The sequence below is a fragment of the Artemia sp. Qi Xiang Cuo genome, chromosome 15, assembly GCF_049724085.1.
Source record: "Artemia sp. Qi Xiang Cuo chromosome 15, ASM4972408v1, whole genome shotgun sequence".
NCBI lineage: Eukaryota > Metazoa > Arthropoda > Branchiopoda > Anostraca > Artemiidae > Artemia > Artemia sp. Qi Xiang Cuo.
Window position 1 is genome coordinate 63,238,529 of NC_142808.1, and position 16,117 is coordinate 63,254,645.

The 16,117-nt window shown below is 37.3% G+C and overlaps 1 protein-coding gene across 4 annotated transcripts in view; it reads right to left on the reverse strand.

Annotated features, from left to right (window-relative positions):
* Window positions 1-16,117, reverse strand: part of LOC148943977 (uncharacterized) — a 117,589-nt gene that overhangs the window by 7,830 nt on the left and 93,642 nt on the right. For all 4 annotated transcript variants that reach the window (XM_089101549.1, XM_089101551.1, XM_089101548.1 and 1 more), the window contains one exon: window positions 11,645-11,720. In XM_089101549.1, coding sequence (XP_088957675.1) covers window positions 11,645-11,720 — 76 coding nt within the window. The remainder of the gene's footprint in view (window positions 1-11,644; window positions 11,721-16,117) is intronic.

Genomic DNA, 16,117 nt, shown 5'->3' on the forward strand with positions numbered 1-16,117 from the left:
AGTTCCACCCCTACCACACTAATATGCAAATATATACCCTTTGGAATAATACACTGAATTAATATATATATATATATATATATATATATATATATATATATATATATATATATATATATATATATATATATAGGGGCGGGGATAAAGTTAATTTTATTTCATTTGCATTAAATAAAATTGACTTCTTGGGGGTGCCCGCATAATGCACCAGTACCTAATAGTCAATTAAAATGTACCTGCAACGTATCAACGTACCTGCAACGTACCTGCAACGTATCAACGTATCAACGTAAGTATCAATTAGATTATAGATAATTAGATCCTAAATTACCTATAAGCTTTTGAGCAACACTTGTTCATTCTTTGAACAAGTAGCTAAACCGGTTTTTGTCAGATCTGTCAGATCTTGCAAATCAAACTTCTTAAGTATATTCTCAATAATGAACAAGTACCAGAACAAATTTTGTTCAAACATCAAAAAGCATAAATCCAATTGTTAAACAAGTAGTTGCCATGGCGACGCCCAAGCCGATTATTTTTAATACCGTGCTGCAAATCTTTATAAAATCTTGCTTTTGAATCTTTTGCTTCAAATATAAAATTTCTAGTTGGAACACAAAGGTTTATCTATATTAATTCAAGTTTATCAGGTGTATTATGTAACAGTGCGGGACTCAGCGTAAATGCTGAGTGAATGAATAGGGAAGAATGGAATGAATAGAAAGGGAAGGAGTGAAAATTTCCTCTGGCACTTATGTAGAAAGCGGTAAGCGCGCAACAATTGTATTGAAGATCAGATAGGACGAAACCCGTTACTTATATGAGACGCTGTATGAAGACAGGCATTAAAAATGGTTCTCACTCCGAGAACTATATTGAAACTTTAGTTTTTTGGGGTTTAGGGGGGGGGGGACTAAAAGGTATCTAGAGTGGGTTTAGTTAGGTATTTAATGCATGCTATGCTTTACCACCACCCCACCCCTTAATGTGCAAACATATAGCCCAAATTTGATTCTGAAGTCTTATATTTTCATCCGGTAGGCCTACTCTTGCATTATATATGCCTTTCTAAAGTCAAGTTTGGTTAATGCTAATGAAAAAAAATAAAAAAGGATGAATATATAATAGTTTAGAAAAAAATTTGGATTATATATTTGCACATTAGGGGTGGGGTGGGGAGTAAAGTATAGCATATATTAAATACGTAACCTAATCTAGGTCTCTTTCCCCCCCCCCTAAACCCTCCCAAAAAAACAGTTTAAATATCGTATACGCAATAGAAACCACGGTATCATTGTATTACTCTATAGTGGTTAACCCGTGAAAAACGAAATTTTCGTGACTGTTTTCCTTGTAAAGGTCCATATAATGCAAGAGTACCTTTCATCCTATTTAGTTTTATTTCATTAGCATTAACGAAACTTCACTTTTCGCGCACTTACCGCTTTCTACATCAGTACTTTTTCTCTTAATAGCCCATATCAATAAGCAGATGAAATTCTGTGACAACCCCCCTCCCCCACCTAGGAACAAACTTCGAAAAAAGGGGTTAATTTACAAAAAAAATTATTAACTATATATAAAGCATTATAAAATTTTATGCAAATTGTAAAACTCTGATCTGAGGGGGCATGGTCCTTATATGCAAGTTAAGTGTAAACCAGTGGTTATAATTCACCAATAATAAGAGTCTTGGGGTGGGGGTAAATTTTCGTTTTCCCCAATTCTTATAATGAAAATACCGAAAAACATTTATCCAAAAAAATTTTCGGGTATTTCTTTGTAATTTTTCAAAATCTAGGAGGGGCGAAAACTTCTTGGGGGTACAAGCCTCCTGCCCCTCTGATTGATACCACTGCCGTAAAAATAGCGTAAATTGCGTATAATAGGCGTAAATTGCTATGGGGCAGGGGGGGGGGGCAGTTGCCCCCCCACCCCAGACCTCGTTTTGCCCCCCCCTCACCAGACCTGATTTTGCCCCCCGAGATTTTTTAGATTATACCCTTATTTATCCTTCATCCGAATAAAAAATACAAATTTTATCGAATACAAAATCTTATACGAAATGACGCGTAACCCGGAGACTCGTGTTTTTTCTAGCATTGTCAAAAGCATTGCATTGTGGGCAATTGTGGCATTGTGAATGTGAATTAATTTGTTGAATAAGAGTGTGCGAAATAGTCAGAGATAAATAATCAATATTTTTAAACCCAGCCAACCAGCTAAAAAAGCTAAGTTGGTGGATAGTGTAGCAGCAACAGAAGCTGGCCCAAGTGAGGCTTGTAATTTTGCCATTTATGGTTTGACTAATATAAACATATAGCCTTTGCTTCATGCAATAAATTCCATGCGAACTAAAGTTTAGCCTACAGAAGTAAAATCTTGATATCGCGCTACAACTTTGGATTAATGTATAAATCGCAAATTTTGTGGGGACAATCATATAACCGAGCATATAAGAAACAATTATAGATATAGAGGTGTCATTCAAGGAGGGGGGGCAGGCTAGGACTTCAGAGATGACTACCGGGACTACAGCCTGATTTATCAGACATAATTTATGGCAAAGAGTTTTGGAAGAGCTTAAGAGAATGAAAGAGCATTAAATGCTTTCCTAAGTCCCAGACATTTTATCTAGGTAGCCGCTAACCATTATTTAGACCTCTTGTTATGTTCCCACCCTAGAAACTGGGTCTGGCGTAAAATAGGAACGACAAAAAGCTAAATTACATTTGAAGTGACAGTTTTATCATAAATAAAAATTGCTGCTTTGTGACAAAATTCTACTTTTTAAAGTTAAATTGGCTGTTATTGAGAGGCATTCGCTTCACGTCAGCGTGCTTCATCTAAAACAAAATTTACGACTTGCCCTCCTAGATTTTGCTGATAAGCTAGGTAAGTACGAGAATTTTGTTGTATTGAGTTGCTAAGTTTCTTATTCGGATTATGTTATCGTTTAATTTACGAAATTCTACTCGTAGTTAAACTGACAAAAAACGATATATATGTTTTAACCCTTTTAAATTTCAGTTGACTAGCTTATACTATTCTACCGAATTCTAAAAACTGAGAATTTGAGCATTTGGAGGCGCTTAAACATGCAGAAGATGCTAGAGCGTATTAAATGATCAGTCGAAAGATATTTGTATGCTATCGTCAATTTTGGCGGAAATAAAGCTATTATTAGAAATGAGAGAAAAAGCACCTTGTTTAATAGACCATCCCGTTATTAATCATGAAATAACAAAAACGAAAACTATTAAGGGCAAAATGCCAATACGTAACACTAAACGGTAGCAGAAAAGCTAATTAGAAGCTAGGAGCAGGGGCGTCACTATCACTTTTTTTTGCGGGGGGGGGGAGCACGACGAAAGTTTTCCAACAAAACCAAAACAGTACCGACGAAAAAAGGTTTAGAGTGGCGAAAGTCTCTGTATAAATGGAAGTAAATGGCTTGAAAACAGTATTCTTTGCTGCGGAGCGTTGGAAATTCTAGAAATATTTACTAAGAAAGTCTATTATTCCTATGTCTCCTAGACACCTATTTAAGGGAACAACTCTTTCAGAGCTATCGGCCTCTGAATAAAGTTAAAACGTTTAAAAGCGAAAGCACTGGATTTTTTCTAGGGTGGAAGTGTAGCCGATGCATCGGATACGATATTGAGGGGCAATCTTGACATCTCCCACCATAAGAGGGAGGCACCCAACCAGCCAAAGCTAGCCGAATACCCCAAAACAAACGGTCGCCGTTTTTCTGCTAAAGCCTAAGAGAAAAACCATGGGTAGAATACTCTATTAAAGAAGACGCCATTTACTGCTTTTGCTGTCGGCACTTTTCCTTAACAAGAAATCATGGAAATACTTCTGATAACGTAGTGTTTGTCGACACAGGAATGAATAACTGGAAAAAGCTATTCGAAAGAATTGGAAAACACGAGGCTTCAGAAGCTAATAACGAAGCAAATCGCAGCTGGACCAAATATAAAGCAATTGAGTGTGGCACATCTGAGTCAATAGCTGCAACTCTCTATTCAAATCGGAAGGAAGCCATACCGAAAAATCACCTGCATATAGTCACACTTGCGAAAGTGGCATGTTCCCTAGCACGCCAAGGGCTCCTATTTCAACGTCATGATGAACACGACGACTCACACAATCGAGGGAATTTTATAGAAATACTAGAAATGATGACAGAGGGAACCCCGGATCTTCAGCAAAAATTAAAACGTCGGTATGGAAGCTATTTGAGTCCCGACTACCGAAATAGTCTTATAAGCATACTGGCTGACTTCTTGCGAGAACAAACAAGTTGCTCTATTAAGAAATATTGGGCAATCTGCGCAGATAAAACGAAAGATCTGTCGAAAAAAGAGCAGCTTGGTTTAACTATTCGGTTTATTGATAGTAATTCTAACATCCGCGAGGAGACATTCGGAAGTACACATCCTGAACAATTAGATGCTGCATCCGTTGCTAATGCAATCAAGGATCTTGTTGAAAAGCACGAACTGGATTGGAGTACCTGTGTGGCTCAATGCTATGATGGTGTGAGTGTCATGAGCGGCGCATGTAATGGTGTTCAGGCTATTCTTAAAGGATTTGCACCACAAGCTAGGTATATTCATTGTCACGCCCATCACCTAAATCTTGTGCTTGTGCAGTCAATAGCTTCTTGTCCGGAGGTTAGAAACTTCTTTTCTTGCATTCAGGCATTATGTCTTTCTCAGCCGAAGTGCGCCACGTCACGAAATTCCTTCGAACCGAACAAGAACGCGGAGAAAAGAAGATTGAGCTCGAGCGGCTAGCCGACACTCGATGGTGATTGGTTTTCCTCAATTCAGAAGATCTGGACACGTTTAGGTGTTATTCTCGAAACATTCAGGGTTATTTAAGATGAAGCCAATTCAAAAGAGGACCGTTCTGAAGCTTTTGGATTGTTGGCAACAATTGATGCCAAATTCTTGCTCATTCTTGAAATAATGAGCAGATCCTCGGTCCGATAGATATTGCATCCAGACAACTCCAGTCCAAGAGCCTCGTTCTTTCAGGCGTAAATTCTCTGCTTCAAGCAGTTCAACAACAGTTTCTAGAGCTCCGATCTGAAGAGCGTTGGTTTAAAATGGTCGAAGCAACGAAAAGCTTATGCAAGCAGTTCTCAATCCAAATATAGAAGCCTAGACGCTTGGTTGCTATAAGCAGACGCCTTCTCGATTTTTACGTCGAAACCACTGTCGGTGCCGGAGCAAGAAATCGAACAGAAGAGGATCTTGACATTTTTAAAACTTATAGGTCGGACATTTTATACTTCATAGTCGACCGAGTAACTTCGGAGCTGAGACAAAGGTTTGGTGAAAACTCCTCAGTAATCCAAGGCTTAGAAGCGTTTGAGCCAAGTTCACCGAAGTTCCTGTATGCACGTCTAATACAAGACTTTGTACGTGACTTTCCTACATTATTAGTAAATGAGTTGAAGTTTGAGTCGGAGATAGCCTTGGCAAAATCTTATTTACAAAGGATGAAACCAGAATGCCCATCAAAAGCTCTTGCCTACCTCTACATGAACAAAGACGCCTTTGCTGTCATTTCGGAAGCTTTCGAAATTGCTTTGACGCTCCCCGTTTCAACTGCCTCTAACGAGAAATTTTTTTCAACACTTAAGAGTGTTAAAACATATCTCAGAACAACTATGACTGATGAGCGACTTAGCGATTTGTTAGTTATAGCAACCCAGCCGGAAAAAAGCGAAAAGATAGATTTTAACATTGCCGTCGACAAGTTTGCTTCCCTGAAGCAACGACGTTTCCCATTAGAATAGTGGCTCTCTGGATACTTCAGTCGCGATGCAAACAAATTTATGACTTATTTGCTTAATTGTGTTTATTTACTTAAATTTTTATATATCTAATTGTGTTCTAAAGTTTATCCAAATAATTTTAATTTGGCTACCACTTAATTTGGCTCGATTTCCCCCTCTCTTGGAATTTTGCTAATTAAACCCACTTGAGGCTGCCTATTGAGACATGGAGTTTGCCCCTTCTTAGGTTTTTTTTCATTTTCGCCAGTGCGCTTCGCGCCAAAAAACCCTGTTCTAGGCCTTCACTCAATTCAATTCTTAACAAAACAAAATGACATTTCCTGATTATAAATTTTTTTTTTGGCTTGGATCCTTCACATCACAATATATGTTTTTAAGTAATTTGCTTCCCTAAAAAGGAGTCTAAGAAGCCCAATTTAAGGAACAATACTGCTTTTAATAATGTGTCTAATATGTCCGCTACTTCTCGGCAGGAAATGCTCTTTCCAAGCAATTCACTCGCTCTGAAATAGACACTTCCACCAATTCAAACTTTTTTTCTAACAGAATATAATTAGCATAGTTTTGTACTTTCCTCAAAAAGTAAAATTGAAAATTTTCAAATTTTCTTCTGTGAGGTGGCAAAAATCTTGCCCCCCCCCAGAATTTTTATGAATTTACGCCACTGAAAAATAGGCTCTAAGAGAAAAGAGAGGCACTATCCTATACTTCGTATGTTTTAATTCCATTGGTTTTTCCTTGTGATCTATTTCTTAACACATTATTCCTTAATACCACACGTAGTTTAGTAATGGAAGCCGAATAACTACTCCACCTGTTTTACCCTTTGTCGTTGTGCCAATTTTAGGCCTGTAAAAAAGAATGCAATCAGGTTCATATACTCCCCCCCCCTGCTAATGCCTGAAACAGCCCTAGGATGATAAGAGTTTACTGATTTTGTTGGTTTACACTTTTTTTCCATTTTTTCTAATTAACAGTTGAATCACAATGCCAAACAATGAAAAAAAACGACATACAAACAATAAAAACAAATTGTGTATATACCATATTAAGGTTAAATTTCAATACGAGGGGGGTGAAAGTGCACTGGTAGCGAGTATTAGGCTACACTTGACGCGAGTCGACGATCACATGATGGGTTTATCTTGTCACTTCTGAATTAATCCAATATTTTTAAAAATATAACATTTTTAAAAATGTACTTCTGATTTTGCCTCCTTTTGACAGAACTATAATAATAGAGGAGTTGGGAGGCTTTGACATTACTGTGGATGGAGGGGCTAGACAAGTTTGCATACACATTTCTAAATTTCGATACTTTGAACGTGCGAGGATACCTGAAATGTTTTTTTTTTTTTTTTTAAGTTCTGCCTCCTTCGATGAAAAACTGAAATGGTATCTGTAAAAATTACAACACAGATTCAATTTCATAAATAACTATTGATTGATGTAAAAACGAAGTCATACAATAGACGTAAACTAGTATTTACATTTTCATGATAACCCCTTGAGCGGGAAGTAAGGTTATTCGAGTTCAATGTCTCGTCCTATTAGCATGAATTGTAAACACAGATGGGTTATGCAACATTTTGTGCAACCTCCTCCGCATGCGCTGTCTCGCACGTAAACAAAAATTCATTTTGAACGGAACGTATTTTCTTTGTAGAAGGGGAGTGATCAATCCACAGGCGTAATTTTGTCAAAATCCTGGCAGGGGGGGGGGGCAAAGTTGGAGTCAAATTTCCCATATCAATTGAAAACTGAAAAATTAGCCATATAGTACCATAAAGGTGAAGATATACTAAAGAAAATAACTGACCTATTTCTGTGGATGGTTGAATTATGCAGGCTTATCTAAGCTTTGACAAGATTTTTGATGAAACTTAATTTCAACTGGGGTCTGGGAGTGGCAAACTGAGGTCTGGGAGGGGGAGTTGTCCCCCTACCGCATGGCAAATTACGTCCCTGAATCAGTTCATCTAAATTCAAAAACGATCGAATAATCATAAGTTTTGTCATAAAAACACGGAAGAACTTAAAATGAGTTATTTCATGGGTGGGGGTAGGGGAGAGGTGAGAACGGCAGGCCAATTTCTTAACAAACACATTTTAGGAGATCAAACGTTGAATTTCTTGTCACACCGAGAGGCAATGTTCAGAAGGATGTGAGCTGGGATAAAATCTTGTATCCACGTGAATTTGTGTTTCCGCGCTAATTTGTTCAATGGAAGTATGTTTGTGCTTCCACCCTCCTCTATTTGACCAGAGTAGAACTAGACAGTGTTGCCACCTTTAGCACAAAAATGCTATTTTAGCTATATTTCATCAAAAAATTTGGACTAGCGCCGAAAAAGCACGCAAATTTGGGCAATTGTACCACTTTAAAAACTGACCGTGGTGGCAACTCTGGAACTGGATGGATAAAACCGCACTTTTTGTTTAACAAATGGCTGCTTTGATGCAGGTAAGGGGCCAACGTGAGTCCAATTCTCATCCTCGCGAAAATAGGCCCCTAAACGAAACATGCCAATAAAATTGGTACCTTTACATCCTTTATTTCATGCTCTTCAAATGCTATGGTCACTTTCCTGAGTGCAACCCCCCCTCTACTCTGATGGTCCTTGATATTGTCGTATAAATATATAATTCCCCGTTGTTTTGCATCTCGACTGGTTACTACGTCTTTGTTAGCCCGTTTTCTCATACTCTTTACCTGGTGAGAAGCATTTTACCAAGAGATTTCAGTAAAATTTTTAGACGAAAACACTATTTGAAATAATTCAAAAATGCGGATGGCAATGCAGCTGTGATAATTAAAAGGCGACGCCATTTTTGTAACTTTTCAGTAGAGCTTAAAAAAGGAAAAAAAAATTGTCCATGGAGTATGTCTCTTGTCTTCAAAGTTTGTCCAAGTCCAAAAATACCATGTGTCTTTTTGCTTCGTAACGACAACACATAGCCTATAACTCATTTTTGACCGAGATGGAATAATTGCGATATTTTTAAGCCTCCCTTTCAATTATTACGGCCGAATTGAAGGAAATACGACAATCTGATTAATAGGAACAAGTTACATATTATGAAGCAAGAATTTCATTGTTTTAGTGTTTTGTTTTAGTTTCCTATATATTGTATTTGCTAGATCTGAGACCATCAGAGGTATACAATGCAATAAAATTGATCATGATGTTTCGAAAGAGCATAAAATAAGGAACCTAATGGAACTACTTTTATTTTATTACCATGTTTCCCTTAGATCTAGTCAGCAGAGATATAGCTAGGATTTTTAGTGCCCGGGAACAATATCGGTTTTTTCCACCCCCCCCTGCCATAACTACCACATTAGTTAACAAAACATGGTTTATAAAACAGAAAAACTCAGTTTGGCGACCCCTCAGAGGCAGCATCAAGGGACAGCCACCCCTTTTACCCTCCCCTTAGCTACGCCGCTGGTGGTCAGTACAAATTTAATGATTCGTTCTTTGAAACCTTGGAGCTACGGGAGAGCTGGATGGAATTGATGGAATTCCAAGATGGAATTGCACCCTGATTTGGCTCAGCACTGATCATCCCTGTTTGTTTTGGCGAAAATGAAGAAGTGGAAGTACAACAGCTCTAATTTATTGGAAAACCACTCTTTTACGGTCTTAACTCATTTATAATCCTCGATCCATTCGAATCATGACGTGACCCCCGCCCCAAACTTCTTAATTATTGAACCTCTAGGCCCGTAGAAGAAAAGAAAACGACCATCTTCGAATCAATAGAAGTGGCTGGAGCACACTCCCGCTGTAGCACGCACGGGCCGTGGCAGACTGCAATTGCCTGGGAAAAAAGTGGCTTTTTGCTATATCATGTATGCAGTACAACCCGATTAATTTTGCTTATAGAACTTGTGGGTCTGCCATTAGTTTTCCATGATCGGTACTTATCTGTAAGAAGCAGTCCCGCTTGCGCAGGACCGTACGGAATGAAGGAAAAAAGTCATCTCTCTCTACGCTGGACCACCAGCATGAGCCTTAAGTCAAGTAAGTCATCAGTTTTTGGGCTTATTTCTCATCAATAGTTAGTTCATGATGTTTAACAGTTGTTTTTACAATCAAAAATACACAGCTCTGAAGTTAGCAAAAACACTGCTCTTATTTCCTTTTGTACATCGGCCTAATTTACGTGAATCACGACCACATTTCTATGGTCAAGATTTCTGGAGCTCTGAGTGTGTAAAAAATACAAAAAAGGACATAGAACACACGCAAAAAAAGTAAAACACACAAAGAAAACATAAAAATATTTTTAAGAGACTAGTTCACAAGATTCGAAGCAGTATGAGACCTGGATTTGCCTGACCTCCCCATCTAGCCCAGCAGATTGAAGCTCTTTTTCGCATGCATCGTTGTGCGAAATTGGAGAAGAGTGGTCCTTTGCTATTTCGCATATTTAGCACAATCAAGCCAATTTTGCTTAGGCTATCAGACCCGTGGGTGTGCCATTAGTTTTTAGGCTTATTCTCATCAGGGAAGGGGGGTAAATGAGGGAGGCACAGGGAAAGAGGTGTGAACAACTTGTCAGGTATTTTCTAAAATTAAAAACAGACTGGATTTTGAAGAATGCCTTTTTGTCTCATCTTCATAAAAAACTTCGAAAATTCCCCCTATATTTTCCCCCTATTCCCCCTATATTTTCAGAAATTGGAGCTCCTATTTCTTATCAACAGCTGGTCCACAACGTTCATAATCAACAGTTGGTATACACAGAAGTAAAGGGTTGCTCTCTAACAGAAACCATGTACATCAGGTGGCGCGTACCAAGAGTGTCGGAACCCAGTCAGGCAAGTGGGGAGTGTGCCAGGCAAGTGGGGATTGTGCCAGGTGTCTTAGGGACTGTCCCAAGCGTTGGAGAATGATACCAAGCGTGGAGAAACTGTACGGCACACGTGGCGTTGCGAGATGTACATCGGGTGGCGGGAAGTCACCGCCCCTCCCCCCAGAAGCAGCATTAAATCCATAGGTCAAAGTGGGCGAAAAGCTAACCTTATCCACATCTATATGAAGACCTTATTCATCTAAATCATGACCACACTTATTTCCAGTACTGTTCTATTTGCTAGGCAACACGCGAGAAGTGAAGTTTTATTAATGCTAATGAAGTTTGAATAATCCTAAAATAAAACAAAATATGATGAATATAATAATTTAGAAACAAATTTCGGCTATATATTTACACATTAGGGGGGTGGGGTAAAGCACAAAATATATTAAATACGCAATCTAACCTAACCTAGGTACCTTTTTTGGTAAATTTCTACCAAATCATATTATTGAGTTAGGAATAAAGTGAATACACGATTCAATGCCTTTTTTTTACACTGATTACGAATATAACAATCATTTCTATCAGAAATGAGTTTCAGCCCCACCTCTATATATGCCAATTCAGGGTTTGGTTAGGTTGTAGAAATATATACCCTGAATAGGCATATATAGGGGGGGGGTGCTGAAATTCATTTCCGATAGAAATGATTACTATATTCGTAATCAGCATAAAAAAGACATCGAACGGTATATTCACTTTATGCATAAGTCAATAATATGATTTGGTAGAAATTTACCCCTTTTTTCCCCTAAACCCCCAAAAAACTAAAGCTTAAATCTAGTTCCAGGAGGGAGAAACCCCTTGTTTATTCAGTGTCCCATAGGAGATACCAGATAATGCCAATTTGATCTTTGCTTTTCTCGAGTGGCTGTCTCGCGTGTTTCGCAACTAATTGAGCGGTACCCCATTTCCTTCCATTAGTCGATCTTTAGGCCTATTAAAACACAAAAAACATACCTGCTCTTTCTTTCCGAAAAACATCCCCGATATCTTCGAGAAAATCCCACGTTTCTGAGGTAAATTCGTCGCTGGCCTGAAATATTTTAACTTTCTCAATTTCCATTTATTTCTAACAAACTGAGTAGTCTTCAAAAGTCCGCCCCACTTCTGTTGAAACGAACCACTCAAAATCTGCCGAGTGTCTAATTCTACTCGTTGAAAATGGGAGACAATTCACACAGGGCAATGAACCCAGGCGGTTTTGATAATATCTTAAAACATTTGTAGGCTAAAATGTATTAATTAGCCTAATATATTTCCAAATCAATAACGTATAGTTCAGGGGCGAGTTTGCTTGCGGTAACCGGAAAGGCTGTATAATACCGTTTTCGATTACTTTTGATGAACAGTTATAAAAAAAATCCTAAAAAAACGGTTTCCAAAAAGCCAAGCAAAATAAATTGTAGCGAGAAGATATATATTTCAAAAAAATGTATTTCAAAAGAATATATTTGGGCCGGACCTATAATTGGAGTCAAAATTAAAAAAGAAAAACAAAGCAAAAAAAAAACAATAAACTGAGAAGAATGAAAAATAAACGATCCGGAATAAAAAAAATGCATGGTTGAAAACAAAAATAATTTAAAATTGGCTATAGTATGCATTAATCACACGCTTAACACCACAGAATGGAGAATCATGATGAAACTTACTCCATTGACAATTTTTTTTTTCCTTTTTTAAGCTCTACTGAAAAGTTACAAAAATGGCGTCGCCTTTTAATTATCACAGCCGCATTGCCATCCTTATTTTTGAATTATTTCAAATAGTGTTTTCGTCTAAAATTTTTACTGAAATCTCTTGGTAAAATGCTTCTCACCAGGTAAAGAATCTGAGAAAACGGGCTAACAAAGACGAAGTAACCAGTCGAGATGCAAAACAACGGGGAATTATATATTTATACGGCAATATCAATGGACTAAGAGACATACTCCATGGACAATTTTTTTTTCCTTTTTAAGCTCTACTGAAAAGTTACAAAAATGGCGTCACCACAGAATGGAGAATCATCCGTTCAATTTGGTCAAACCTTCGCACGATAACTGTTCTAAAAAATACATGTCATAAAACCCCAACAATTAAAAAAATAATAAAGCAAACTAATTTTTTATTAGTTCAATAATTGTAATAATACAGTAGTTAGTTATAGACTAGTGAAATTTATAAAGTATTTAAAAAATGTAAAAATTAAAATTAAAAAAAAAACAAGGGAATGGGAAATTCTATTATTTATTGTAGTTATTTATTGTATTCTCTATTGTAGGGATGGAAGTTTTTTTTATATCTTGGAGTAAAGCAGCGATTGATAGCAAGATAGGCGCGGGATAAGAAATTTGAGAGGAATACGTTTTGAGGAAAACGTTTTCCGTGTGAGGGTTTAGAAAAACTTCCGTGAGAGTTTTGAAAAATTCAAAATTTAATTTCTTGAAAAACTGAGGGACAATAATATTAACATTAATATTCACATGGGTACTTCCTTGTTAGCTGGTACACACTAAATAATTTATATTGCGAACAGTCTTTATGCCAGACAATTAGCTTCGGCTCGGTGGGAAACTACATTGTAGCTATATTTTAATTAAATGTTTACTTGATATTTTCGCTGGCTTAGGTTAGTTTAGGTTACGTATTTAATATAAGGCGGTCTGGACGGCCGCCTTCCATAATTCTTTGTTGTAGTTTCTATAATTTTAATACTAAACTATTATATTTTCATCATATTTTAGTATGTTTCACTATGATTAACCTAACTTCAATTCTTGAGTGTGTACTAGCTAAGGGAGGCTGAGTTGCATGATGGTTGAGTTATACGGGGGTTGAGTTTAACGGGGGTTGAGTTAGATTGAGCTAAATTAGGCTCAGTTGAACGAGAGTTCAGTTAAATGGGTCTGAGTTGTAATGTGGTTGAACGAGCGTTCAGTTAAATTGGGCCAAGTCGCATGGGGGGTTGAGGTAAAAGGGGGCCATAACTTCTTGAAGTGGCAAGGACAATTAAAATGAAATCTTACTTTCAAGTGTTTGTAACTTTTTTACAAATTTTTCGCGCACGTGCTTGTTTTTTCCTTCTTAATTTGGCACCCTCTTCTCTCAAAACTGAAGAACTGTATAGGAATGGCGTTTTTTTTTAAATTTTAACCTCGATCTTTTCCTTAATTTCTTAAAACATGTTATAAATTATCCTTTCACCGTTACTGAGAAAGGGTCGTCCAATTTTAGTTTTGTGTATTTATTTTAAGGTTTGGTTTTTTATACTTTTATCAGTTTTATTCTACACTGAGGATGGTCAAGCGGAGGTCTTGACCGAAATATTTGCATAATTTTTCAAATTTTTCACTGGCTGTTAATTGTCCTCATTTTCTTCGTTTCTTCGCGATTTTATGTTTTATTTTAAAACATGTTTGTATTACTTTCCACTTAACTAGCTTTAAACTCAGACTTCCATTTGAAGTGTCCTTGTCACTTAAGTAAGATCTTTCATGAGCCTTTATTCTTCATTCGGTCTGCAATCAACCGTCCCATTTATGTTTACTTTTGTTTCAGCTGGATATTCACCCTCAATTTTTGAAATTCACCCTAACCTACATTTCAATGGCCATTCTTACTGGGTTGAAAGCAACACTACACATAATTACCAACTTGAAGGGGAAAATTGTGAAAGAGCTATTGCAAAAATAGGGGAAACTTTTGTTGTTCGTTTGTGAGTTGCACAATCGCAATTAATGTAAACGTATCCGCCAGCGAAGAAACAGATTACCACCAGCTTGGGTGAAAATTAATCTTGCTCAGTTTTTACCACTATGTACAAATAATATACAGTAGAATCACGACTCAATAATATTTGGCTAATACAGTCTTGGCGCGTATAAAAGCTCTGCCCGTATACTCGTCCGTCCTCGTCCATCAGCAATTCAGTGTATATTAGCCTGGAACACGTATTATCATAGAAATTTTCTGAAAATGCCTTTGAAACCAATTTGAGACTTTGAAACCTACTTGTAATTTCTGAAAAACATCTAATGATAACATTACACTACTAATTACCAATTTTTACATATATGTATTGGAATAAATTAATTCAAAATTAGATTCTTTAAAATTTTGTTAAAAAGGTAGAGCCAAGTTTTGTGTTTAAGAGAAATCTGACTTGTCTACCCATGAAAAATCTAATGTCGCTTATGTTTATAAGTTCTCCGGAGCACTTGCATCTCGGTCCGGCTTTGTATAATGGTTGAGATTGTGAATGATCTTACTGTATATTATTTATATACTGTGGGTTCTACGTACGCTTATGCAAATGTGCTGACTGCCAAGTAAAAGACAACACCCCTCCTCTTGGACAAAATGCAGTTTAATTTTTTCCATAATGTTTATAGGAGTGTCTCGAGCGGAACAAGTGATCGAAATTTTAGCATCAGATTATGAAGAGCAAAATAAAGAAGGTCTTAAAAATTTTAGCCAGTCACCTCCTCATTCAGAAAGTCACAGGAAGAGGGGTGAGGGGGAGAATCTGCAGTGGCGTCAATCAAGTAAATTTAGTTAGTAGTGTAAAATGTATTTTTCAAAACATAGGGAGGGGAGCTTTTTTTTTAATGAACATACCAAAACAGGTATTTTAACAATGAAAATACAGAAAAATGTATATTTCAGAATATAGGGGGGAGGGATAAAATATCTGAGGGTGGGGCAAATGCCCCTCCAATTGTTGTCATTGAGGAGAGGCGTCTCAGCCATGAAGACAGAAACTGTGTATTATTCAGGAGAGTTAAAGTTTGCATCTGGTGCAAATACGTTTGTTACCTTAGGAACACTGATCCAGGATTTCTATGCATAAAAGGATAGCAATATCCTCCATCCAATCACGCAATCAGGTTGTCTTCAAAAGGCGGGGGGCATTTATTTTGCGGGTTTTAAAGTCTGTCAAAACGGAAGATGCAAGGTATAATAAATGGGAATAATACATCGCAGGATATCGTGAGAGAAGACTCGTGCCCTGGGGGGAGCACCCCCTTAGGGTGTCAGGTTATAGCCTCTCTGGTTTATCCTCCAGCCCAAATTTACTTTAAAACAATCCATTTCTAAAGTTTTATTTTATCTAATCATTAAGATGGCTCGATGGTATTTTCTTTACTGTCTATGGCAAGTGCAACACTCATTCAAGGCCTCAATTCTTTCGTTGTCCTTGTCTCTTATCTCTTAATAAAAAAAAAAGAAGTTATTTTCAACTGAAAGTAGGGAACAACATTGAAACTTAAAACGAACAGAAATTATGGCGTATATAAAAGGAGCATTCCCCTCCTCAACACCCCGCTCTTTGCGCTAAAGTTTTTATTATTTTAAAAAGTAGAGTTGTGAGAAAGAGTAAAACTTTAGCTTAAAAAGCGGGGCGTTGAGGAGGGGACAGCTCCTTTCATATACAGAATAATTTGTGTT